Below are 10,685 nucleotides of genomic sequence, written 5' to 3' on the forward strand. Positions count from 1 at the left end.
AGAAGACCCAGTGCATGAGAACCAGCTACCAAAGGTAGAAGGTACTGAGAGACCAAAGAAAGCAGACAGCCGGGCATGGTGGTGCATGCCTGTAATCCTAGCACTTGGGAGGCTGAAGCAGGAGGATCTCTGCAAGTTCAAGGACAGCCTGGGCTACCCACTGAGTTCAAGCCCAGCCTGAACTATGTAACGAAACCCTGTCTCAAAACAAAACCAAAAAAGCCGACAAATTTGGGATTACCAAAATGTGTCTCTCAGACAGCAGCAAGATAGGCAGATTCTTGTACCCCAGATTTCAGCAGCAGGAAGGGGATTATATGCTAAGCCAGACAAAGTGGCCCATAGCCAATTAGAATCTATGATGATACGCTTTTATATATAAATACATTATTACTTAAATATATAAAAAATCATTTGTAATAAATCATTTGTAAAATAAAATAGTTACAATTAAAAAAAAGAAAAGAAAAGAAAACAACCAATACAAATGCTGGAGAGGCTGTGAGGAAAAAGAAAACCTCTTTCATTGGTGGTGGGAATGAAACTAGTACAACCACTATGGAGATTCCTCAAAAAACCTAAAACTAGAAGTTCTATTTGACCCACCTATTCCCCTTCTAGGTATCTTTCCCAATGAATTTTGAAGTCATGTTACTACAGTGATACATGGATAACTATGTTTATAGCAGCACAATTCATAATAGCTAAGTCTTGGGAGCAGCCTATATATCCATCAACAGATGAGTGGATAAAGAAAATGTGTATTTATGCACAATGGAGTACTACTTTGGTATAAAAAAGATAAATGTGAAGCATTTGTAGTTAAATGGATGAGCCCTGAGACCATGTTAAGTAAATCAGACACACAAGCTTAAGTATCTCATGGCTCTCCTATACAAGAAAGCACAAAGTTATAAATAAAGTGCAAAGAAAAGACAATAGGAAACAGAGAGATGGATCTCACAGGAAGGCAGCTGAGAGATGGAGGGACAGCAGAGGGATGGGAAGGAAAGGAGAGGAAAAGGCAGGGCTTTGTGAAGTGCTGTGTAGCTGCACCAAATCCCCACAAGGATGCGACCACCATGTATTACAAACAGGTGCAGAAAATCAAATACACATTAGTGAAGGGGTCCAAGGCATGCAGGGAGGGGAGGGTGGGGAGAGAAAAGAATAAGAAAGAGAATTAAGAAACGTATGTGCACCACCTCTTCAGAATCATTACGGACTACAAAGATGTACTAACAAACAAAGAAAAATAAAAACAAAGCAAAATTTCTATCCCTTTTCGGAGGCTCAGGTGGGGCCACTTACCAACTTAGCGAGACCCTGTCTCAACATTTGAAAAAAGAAAAGACAAGAGGGCTGGGGATGTGGCTCAGTGTAAAGGCCCTGGGTTCAACCCCCAGTATCAGATAACGGATAAAAATCCTGCCTCTGCTGGACGCTGCCCACTTCTGCCCACAGCATGTCCCACCATGTCACCCTTCGGAAACACCGGCCGTGCACCCATGCACTATGAATCACCATCTCCCATGACGACTCCACAGGGGAGGGGGTGCATGTTAATGAGCGTGGCCCCTGGACACGGGGCACCTCCAGGAGGCTGAGGCAGGAGGATGGCCACAAATCTGAGACCAGGTTGAATTAAATAGAGAGACCCTATCTCAAAAATGACAACACAAAACCACCATGTTCCTCTGGGCCAGTGAACGCCTTCTCCCCTTGCTTTGGTCCTGGTGACCCCTACTCCACTTGAACCAGCTGTCCGATAGGCTCATGCTTGTTTGTAAAACCCAATTTCCAGACTCACTTGAATTGTTAGTGGAGCTCCTCTGCATTCTCCTGACTGCAAACAGATCAGTCTCCCTACAGCACAACTCTCAGGGTCTCATCTCCAAAGCCAAGGCCACCCATCTCTCCTGGGGCCCTGCATGGAGAAGGTTCCACCTCTATGCAGTGCTCTCCGGGGCATCTTAACATCTCCAATGCTTTCACCTTTGAGTCTGTGGCTCCTTGGTGCTGTCTGAAAGGATAGCGGCACAGCACCAGGAGGGGAGCCTTGGCTCTCCTGTGGGTTGCTTCCCTCTCCAGCGGGCTGGGTTCCGTGCCCTTGGACTACTGCTGCCCTCTAGGTGGGTGCCGACTGGGTCACGCTGCAGAGAAGCCCCCTGTGCAGGAGACTGCAGTATTGATGATGCCCAAAGCAGCTGTAGGCAGTGCAGGCTGTGAAGAGTTAACTCCACAATTGGCTTGTTTATAGAAGCAAGTCCGGCAGAAGCCTATGTGCAAAGGTCAGCAACTCGCACCCAAAGTCCGTTCCCACAATTAAAACCCTCTTAGTAGAAGGACAATGTTCTAATTACAACCATATATTTTGTCTATTCTGTTCCTAATTTAAGAATGCTTTGTCTTGCCCTTCACGACCCTTGTTTACATTAATTTCCATAGAAACCCTATGACTTCACATGCTCGCATGTAGTTTCACCCTTGCACATAGCTCACCTTTACCCCAATGGATTACCAATAAAAATCAGTGGCTTTGACTGGCTAGCACCTTTGTTGGTTGTACGGGCATTGGTCATCCTAGTGCCCTGCTTCCTGTCTCTCTTAGTTCTATTAGTTTTTTCCCCTCAGGCCTGTGTCATACACTGGGTGGGAGACTGGAGGTGTCTGATAACATTTCAGGGGTCCCCAGTACCCACGGTGTTGCTGGGAGCTGAGCCTCCATTGCTGACACAGCCGGGACCAGATGGGCAGAGGCCATTCCCTCTGTGGGCTGGCAGTGCCCGGCTCACCCAGGAGCAGCTGGCTGGGAGGTCTGGGTTGGGGGGTGAACCTCTGGGTCACAACTAGCACACTGGGAGCAGAGGTTCAAAGACTTTGCTATGGGTGGGGCTGGGGGGGCTCTTGGGAAATGGAGATGCAGGGGGATCGAAGCCAGGGCCTTCACACTTAGCTACAACCCCACCCAGCCCTTTTTATTTTCAGACAGAATCTCTCTAAGTCACTCATTGCCCAGCTGGGCTAAACCTTGCAATCCTCCTGCCTCAGCCTCCCAGAGTGTGGAGATCAGAGGCATGCACCGTCATGCCCAGTCTGGAGATTCTTCTGACAGGGGTTGAGTTGTCATGCAGACATCCTGGTGGGAACTGAACTCACCAGAGGGAACGATTTCCCAGAATCTAACACTACCTCTACCAGCTGTGGGAAATACTGGAGTTGTTTTGCCTGGACTGGGACATTCCGGTGGAAGGAAAGGGCGCTCTGGTTTGCGTCAGTTCTTGGGCCATGCTCAGCTGGGTTCTGCTCGTCTCTCTCAAAGCAGGCGAAAGCCTCCTCTGCTCGTTTTCTGCTTTCCAGCAGCCGGTGTTTCTGGATTGCCCATCTACTCTGCACCCGAGTACAGACATCTTTGCTCTTATTTTCAGGGGGGTAAGATTTCCTGGTTACACCTTCCTGGATCTGGCTTGAGTCGGCTCTGGCAGGCCGGCAGGAACCTCCCAGGATGCGTTACCCTAATTGTGTGCTTCAGTGATTCTGCATGGGAACTAAATGCACCGTTACTGCCATTTAAATCTGGCTTTGCGTAACAATATCAAGAAATGTGAAATTTATGTTAACCATTTGATTTTTTATCTTTTTACTTAGAATGCCATTAAACAGCAAATTTAAAAATATGATCATGAAGCAGGGCCTGTTGGCACATGCCAGTAAGCCCAGTAGTTGGGAGGCTGAGGCAGGAGGATCACCGTGAGTTCAAGGTCAGCATGGACTACACAGCTAGACCCTGTCTCAAAAGACACCACACATATATATACCTATGACACTACAGAAGAACAAACTTTCTATTTTAGTACCTCTAGTGGTACTTTTCTGTTTGGGAATGGCAGGTCCTACTGGGCCCTACAAGTCATGCAGCTGCACGCTCCTGGCTCACTCCCACCGACAGTGCCCAAGCTCCTCAGAGGGAGTTCAAGGGCACCATTGGCTTTGCAGTTTTCCCTGCAGTTAGCGTCCCACGTGTGCCGGCCATGCCAAGCTCCGGGCAACAGGTCACCCTGCTCAGCCTTCTCCATTCCCTTCGCCCTTTCAGAAGCCCTCCTGCTATTCACCCCCATCCCTGACACACACTGCCGGTTTCTGAGGCCCAGCTCAAGTGGACGTCACGTGAGTACAGTCACTTCTCTGAGTTCCACTCCTCCTCCACAGATGACCAATCCACAGGGAGCCCCAGCGCACAGCCCCTGGTCGACAGTACAACTGCGTCTTTTCCTCTGTCCAGCGCAGCCTGATGACTGATACATCACCAGGTGGTCCACGAATCATGAATGAATGGAGCTTGGAAATATTAGACAATCACACAACTGTTGTTCCTGGACATTAAAAGCAAAACACCAGAGAGTACAAAGAAGAACATAACAATCACCTTTATTTCCACCATTCAGCATCAATCACGAACACCTTGGTAGATTTGTTTCTAGTTTATTTTTCACATGTCACTCGTTTCTGTGAAAATTCAACATGCACATTTAAAAAAGTGAAAATAATGTATAAAAGTAGTCTCAACATCTGGATATTATCATCACTAACATTAAATGAACAGGATCTCACAGGCCTTTCCAGATTCATAAATACATACACACGCTCATGCAGTTTGTCTAATTTTAATTCTAATTAAGAAAAAACCAAAGTAAATCTGAAGGAATTGCTGAACTCAATTTTTTTTTGTCCATAAGAATTACTTCCTTAATATCTCTCTCAGGTTAAAAAAAAAGTCTTATGAAAGACATTAGGAAGTTGGAGTATTCTATATTCACAGCTCCTTTTAATTTGAAACCATATTTGCTGATCTACTCTTTGAAAGATATTACATTCTCATACTTCCTTCTCTTTTCCTGTTGTACTTCCTTGCTTCATAGCTATATATATTTTTGTCTGTGTTTATAACAATTCTATTTTACCCACAGTTGCTTTTTTTGTTTCTCACTATGTAGCCCAGGCTGGCCTTGAACTTGCAGTGATCTTCCTGCCTCAGCTTCCCGCGTCCTGGGATTATACGCATGTACAACCAGGCCTGGTTCTTCACCCTTTCTTGTATTATTTCGACAAGATATTCTGTATTATTTCTACATTTAAATAGAATAAATAAACAGTTTTCATTGCCATTTCTCTACTCCTGAGTTCTTTATCTCTTTATTTGCTGTTTTTTGGATTTTGTTTTCCAGTTTGTTTTTCAGTAGGGCTCATGGTGTCTGAATTCTCTGTTTTTCATGTGAGAAAGGCTTTTCTCTTTTTGGTGCTGGAGCCTGAGTCCAGGCTTTGTGCATGCTGGGCAAGTGCTCTGCCACTGAGCTACATCTCCACCCCACATACCACTGCCCAGGACAAAATACCCCGCAGGACAGAAAGTGCCAAACTGCAATCCCAAACCCACTTATTTATCACACACAAAGTGCCAACACTGCAATTAAGCCTGCATACTGAAGTTTGAGTCTAGAAAAAACAACTTCACATTAACATCTTTTGTTTTTTTTTTTTTGGTACCAGGGATCGAACTCAGGTCCTTGCGCTTGTGTAGCAGGCAGCGAAACCACTGAGCTAAATCCCTGGCCCCACATTTGTTGTCTTAAAAGAAAAACATAATAACTTGTGTGCCATGGGTTCATTCGGCCACCACTGCCTTTGGGAAGTTTCCTTCCCTGGGAGATTTCTCTTCGGAATTATTAGCTTCTGGTGTTTTCCATTACACTAGCCAGTCTGAGGCCAGCTTGATTTTGTTTCCCCCTCTTTTCTTTTTTCTTCCTGTGTTCCTAGTTTTTCCTTTGAATCAAAACCACTGAAGATGTCTTAGTGCTGAGCACTCTCATGTGAAATTTTCCTGGATTATCACAAGTTCTTTGGGTCTACAGGCCATTTTTTTCTTCATTTCGGCAAGATTTCTTTTTTCTTTTTCCCCTTTGGTACTAAGAATCGAACTCAGGACTTTGTGCTTTTAAGGCAGGTGCGGTGTCACTGAGCTAAATCCCCGGCCCAGCAAGATTTCTTTTCTTCTTCTTTTTTTTTTTTTTTTTTTGCATTTCTGTCACCTTTGTTAATTTCTCTCTATCAGGGATTCCAATAATTTTAAGTGCCTGATTGTGTTTTGTCGTCTATGTCAGATTCTTTTAAATTGAGTTTATCTTTGTCTCTTTCATCTACTCTCATTGGACTTACATCAAGCCTTCCCACTATTCAAATATTTTTGTTTCCAGTACCATTTTCTCTGATTTTTTCCTCTCATTTCTTCTGTAATTCTGTTTGTATGGTCTTCAATTTGTTCTTATGCCTCCAAACTATGTTCATTTAAATTTTTTTCTCATTTTTGAGTTTTTTATTGCATCCAAATTTTTACCAACCTGTTGTAAGGTACAAGAAGATATACATATGCATGTACATATATGTATGTATGTCTATACAAAAATTTTTTTAAAGTAAAACTCTTTGGAAGCTAGGTTGTTCTTTCCTTTCCTTTTCATACCTCTTCCCCCTGCTGTGCTTGGAGGGCTTCATCATCTGCCCTGACACAAAAGAGGGAAATCCTGACTTCCTAAAGTTGGAACAGCTGGACTACTTCTTGAGGCCCTGCCCCGGTGCTGGGATGGGGTGGAAAGGAAAAGGAGAAGAGCTTGGTTTTTGTCAGAATGCTGGGTCCTGCTTTTTCCCAGACACAAAGGAAGTGCTTTGTGTCAGGCCTAACTTAAGTGAGTCTTTCATAAACAAACGGACAAAGCAAACAGGCTGCTTTTAGCAAACAACTGCAGCTTCTCAGTAAATAGCGCAAATGGACTCAAAAGGAAGTATACAACCCCCCTGGTGCTGAGAAGTCCAGTGATTGTTGACACACCTGAGCAGACGGTCGTCCTTGGGCATCCAAGTCATGAACATTTCATCCCAGGGCTGGGGATTTAGCTCAGTGGTTCCGCCGCCTGCCTGGAAAACGCAAGGTTCTGAGTTTGATCCCCGGTACCAAAAAAAAAAAAAAAATTCACCCCAGATTCCTTTGCCCCTTCAATACCTACATAAGCCCAATTCCTTTCCCAGTTGCTGCTATTATCTCTTTCCTGGTGTTAGCCCATCCGCTCACAGATGAAATCTCTCCCAGCTAGCTGCTGCTCTCTCTCTCCCAATGTCAGCCCATCCACACACAGATGTCATAAACTTGGCTTTTTCCAACTAGCTGCTAAAATCTCCTGATTTTCAGTCTCTGTTAACTGGAATAAACTTTCTTTCCAAAACCTATTTTTGACAAGTGGGTTCTTTATGACACTTTGCATGCTGGCTCCATGGCTCTAGAGCAGTGACGAGTGGCATCAGCCATGTGGGCTTTGGGCCTTCTCCTCCCCCACCTCACCCCCTTCTGCCCAGCACAAAGGGTCACTGCCACTCCTGCTAGCAGGGCCAGACTTTGTTTACTTCCTTCCCACTGATGAGAGAGGATTTTTGAGATTTTTGTTGACTTGCCATTATAGTTTCTAGTTTTGGGGGACATGCTAAAAAACCCCCCAAACACCTCAGAATTAAACAACCAAGCAAAGAAAAATAATAAACCAAGCTTAAAGATCCCAAATTTACAAACACTCTCACTTGTGGGGTAAAGTACGTGTGCCCATTTTCAGTGGCCCCTAACGATGGACTTCCCATTGACGTACCTTTCTTTTTTCTTATTTTGCTCTTTCTTTTCTCTACTTCTCACCACCCTTAAGAAAGCCAACCTCCTCTGCTAAGTGACTACTTTTCCTTTATTCCTCCCTGGATTGCACACCACTAGTTTCTCATCTTAAAGGAAGAATGAGCCCTCAGGGAAAAGAGCCCTTAAAGGAAAAAAGAGCCCTCAGCCTGAGATAGATTCCAGGACTTCCTTCCCCAGAGTCCCGAACTTCACAGGGGCTCACATTTCTTTCCTGTGGACTTTGTCATCTCCAGATTACTTCTGATATCAAGTGCAATGTAAACAGCTGGTGTAGCACATTGTTTAGGGGCAAGGACAAGGGAAAACACTTGGACATGTTCAGTCCAGCCCACATTCAGTGCAGATGGTTGGCTGAACTTGCAGATAGATGTGGGACCACAGATAAGGACAGCTAACAGAATGTCAAGCTCCACACTAGCTCGGTAGTACTTCATGAATTTTAAAATGTGCTTTTCCTTTTGACATCTGAATATTTTCAAAATCAAAATGCTTTGTACGGTGGCATGTCACAGTGTGACTGACAGTAGCTTTTATTACTTGGTCATATAAATATAAGTGTATCTTACAATCAATGGCATTTTAGTTTGGGTGTTAATTTTGGGTAAATATGAAGAGTGATCATCAAAGAATGTACACGTCCTTGACCTCAACAGCCTGAAGGTTTATAAATGTAACAGGAAAATGAGTCCAATGTGGCCTTGTGTGGGCAAGTGCGAGTGATGGAATATATATTTTAATACACGTTTCACTTCTAAGATACTTCCTCTTGGGCCATGGTCCTTCTAGTTTTGTTTTGTTTTTTTTTTTTGAAGACAAGTCACCGTTTGTCAAATAAAAATCAAAACTCTGGCAGATTTTTACTTTTTAAATAAATGCAAGAGAAACTTTAAAGACAACAAAAGAAAAGTCACGCTGACTTTTGATGATTTAAAATGGAAAAACAACTTGTAAACAATAGCAGCTAAAAGTTCAAGCCACTTCCTGAGACAGCTCACACCTTATCAGCCATGCCCAAATTGCTGGTGACATTTATGACTTTTGCCTTACAGCAGACCCTGGCGTGGCCTCTGTTTCCTCCCTTCTACTAAGCACGAGCAGGTGGACTGGCAGGCGGAGGCGAGGGACGCCCGTGGGATTTCGAGCCCCTGGGTCCTGACCCGACATGGGGGAAGGGGTCAGGCAGGACTTGTGGGACCGTCCGGGCAAGGCGCCCAGCAGTCTGGGACGGTCTCTCAAAGCTGTTCCTTTCTACGACTTCCTGCCAAAGGAGACCATCAAACAAACATTACAACACAAAAGGAGGTGTGGTATCCAGTTTTCCAGTAAAAGCACCGCTAGTCAAAACCAGTGGATAAGTGGAACCACCTCGCTGCTGCATTTAACCGCTTTACTCCCAGCAGAAACGCGAGCTATGAGTATCTTCCAATATTTGCAGAATATTTTTCCGCTCTCATCACTCCTGGCCCCAGAAGGGCCCACTCCTCTGTGCCCTCGGCCCTCCACCCCCAGCTTCCAGGCTGTGGATCTAAGAGACTTCTGCCCGGGCTGTCCTCCGTGGCCTCTCTCCCGAAATGGAATAAAGGAGGCTTAATCCCGGGCTTCTCCTGTGGGGCGGGCCCGAGGCCCCGACCCAGAGCCCAGAAGGATAACCTAGTTTTGCAAGGCCGGCTAGATCTTGAGGTATCGGACCCTCCAAGTTCACAACGGTTCACAACTTGCAGCAGCGAGTGCCCAGGTGTCCCATGCACCCTTGCTGCGATGGCGGGGGCGGCGGGGGACATTGCGGGGATCGTGGGGGTGCTGGGGCTGGGGGCAAAACTCGCGGCTCCCAGCAGGGGGATAACGGGGCGCGCCCGGGCCGCCGCCAGTGCTGCGTGGGGATCGTCCGTGGGGGCCAGGCCGGGCCTGGCCGGACCCGACCGGGGCGGGGCGGGGGTCCCCAGGGCTGCACCGGGAGGGGCGCGGGGCGGCTCAGCCGGAGTCCCGCCTCGGAGAAGGAACTGGGATTCCGGGAAAAGGCTGCGGCGGGGAGGCCTTGCTGCGCTGTCCCGGCGCCGGCGCTCCCCACGCGTCCCGTCCCCACCTTACCTCGGCTGCTCCGCCCCGCAGGCCCCCGCGCCCGCGCAGTCGGCGGGATACTCGGGGGTGGCGGCCTCTCGGCCTCGGCGGCCGGCGACGACCTCCGGCGGGCGCCGATGGAGGCCGGACACTGGCAAAGCGGCCGTGAGGCCAGGTGGTGGCCGCTGACCGCGGAAGGGAGGATCCGGACTCTCCCCGAGACTCTGTGTCGCGCACCTAAAGATGCTTCGGGCGCCGGAGCGCGAGCCGAGAGCCCGCCTCGGAACTGCCCCGGAAGGCGGCGGGGCGGGGCGGGGCGGGGACGGGGCGGGGCGGCCGAGGAGGGCAGGGGGCGGGGACGCTCAGGCAATCTTTTCTGTTAGCTCCGTTACTGATTGCTCCTAACCAAGCCCCACCCGCATCACACGAGATCCATAGAGGAATGTATTATAGATTTTCAAAGCTACAACAGTGCCTTAGAGACACGCTATGAAAATGTGTTGGGTGAATGAACGAAACAGAGAATAAATAGATTCTCTCCTTGCCCCTTCACTTACTAGTTTTAGAAACCTCTCTGATCATAATTCTCCAGTCCGTAAAGCCTCTATGGATTGCAAAGGGTTGGCATAGTTCGGGGCTCAAGCAGGCCTTTGGAAATATTGTATAGATGATCCCTCACCCCGCTGCTTCTCGGTGGGTCTTTCCTTCTTACTCCTACCCCACCCCAGCCCCGCTAAGCAACCCTGCGTCAGAATAGGTGGAGAGGGAAGACATAATTCTTAGTATGCTTGCCTGTTATTTATATTCTGGCAGCTTCCAAAATAGAATGAGGAGGCTTTCGGTAAAACGTATCTATATTCTAAACGTTAACGCTATTACAATGAAAATGTTAAAATCT

At 47.0% G+C, this 10,685-nt stretch overlaps 1 protein-coding gene across 5 annotated transcripts in view; it reads right to left on the bottom strand.

Moving 5' to 3' along the window:
* The window catches only part of Ifnar2 (interferon alpha and beta receptor subunit 2), a 35,773-nt gene extending 25,676 nt beyond the window's left edge, over positions 1 to 10,097 (bottom strand). Inside the window, exons 1-3 of one of the 5 annotated variants that reach the window (XM_087212804.1) lie at positions 9,818 to 10,082; positions 6,884 to 6,969; positions 4,132 to 4,373 (exon numbers count right to left, since the gene is read on the bottom strand). Coding sequence is in view for 1 of the 5 variants with exons in the window: in XM_021256192.2 (XP_021111851.1) it covers positions 6,884 to 6,924 (41 nt within the window). In the remaining 4 variants the exon portion in view is untranslated. Of the gene's footprint in view, positions 1 to 4,131; positions 4,374 to 4,426; positions 6,396 to 6,883; positions 6,970 to 9,817 lie in introns of all 5 variants that reach the window. The other 4 variants (XM_004842305.4, XM_021256193.2, XM_021256192.2 and 1 more) reach the window with 4 other exon arrangements.
* Between the last annotated feature and the right edge of the window lie 588 nt (positions 10,098 to 10,685).

Source organism: Heterocephalus glaber, unplaced genomic scaffold (genome assembly GCF_053883595.1).
Source record: "Heterocephalus glaber isolate CG9 unplaced genomic scaffold, H.glaber_assembly_v1.0 deba00000122, whole genome shotgun sequence".
Lineage (NCBI taxonomy): Eukaryota > Metazoa > Chordata > Mammalia > Rodentia > Bathyergidae > Heterocephalus > Heterocephalus glaber.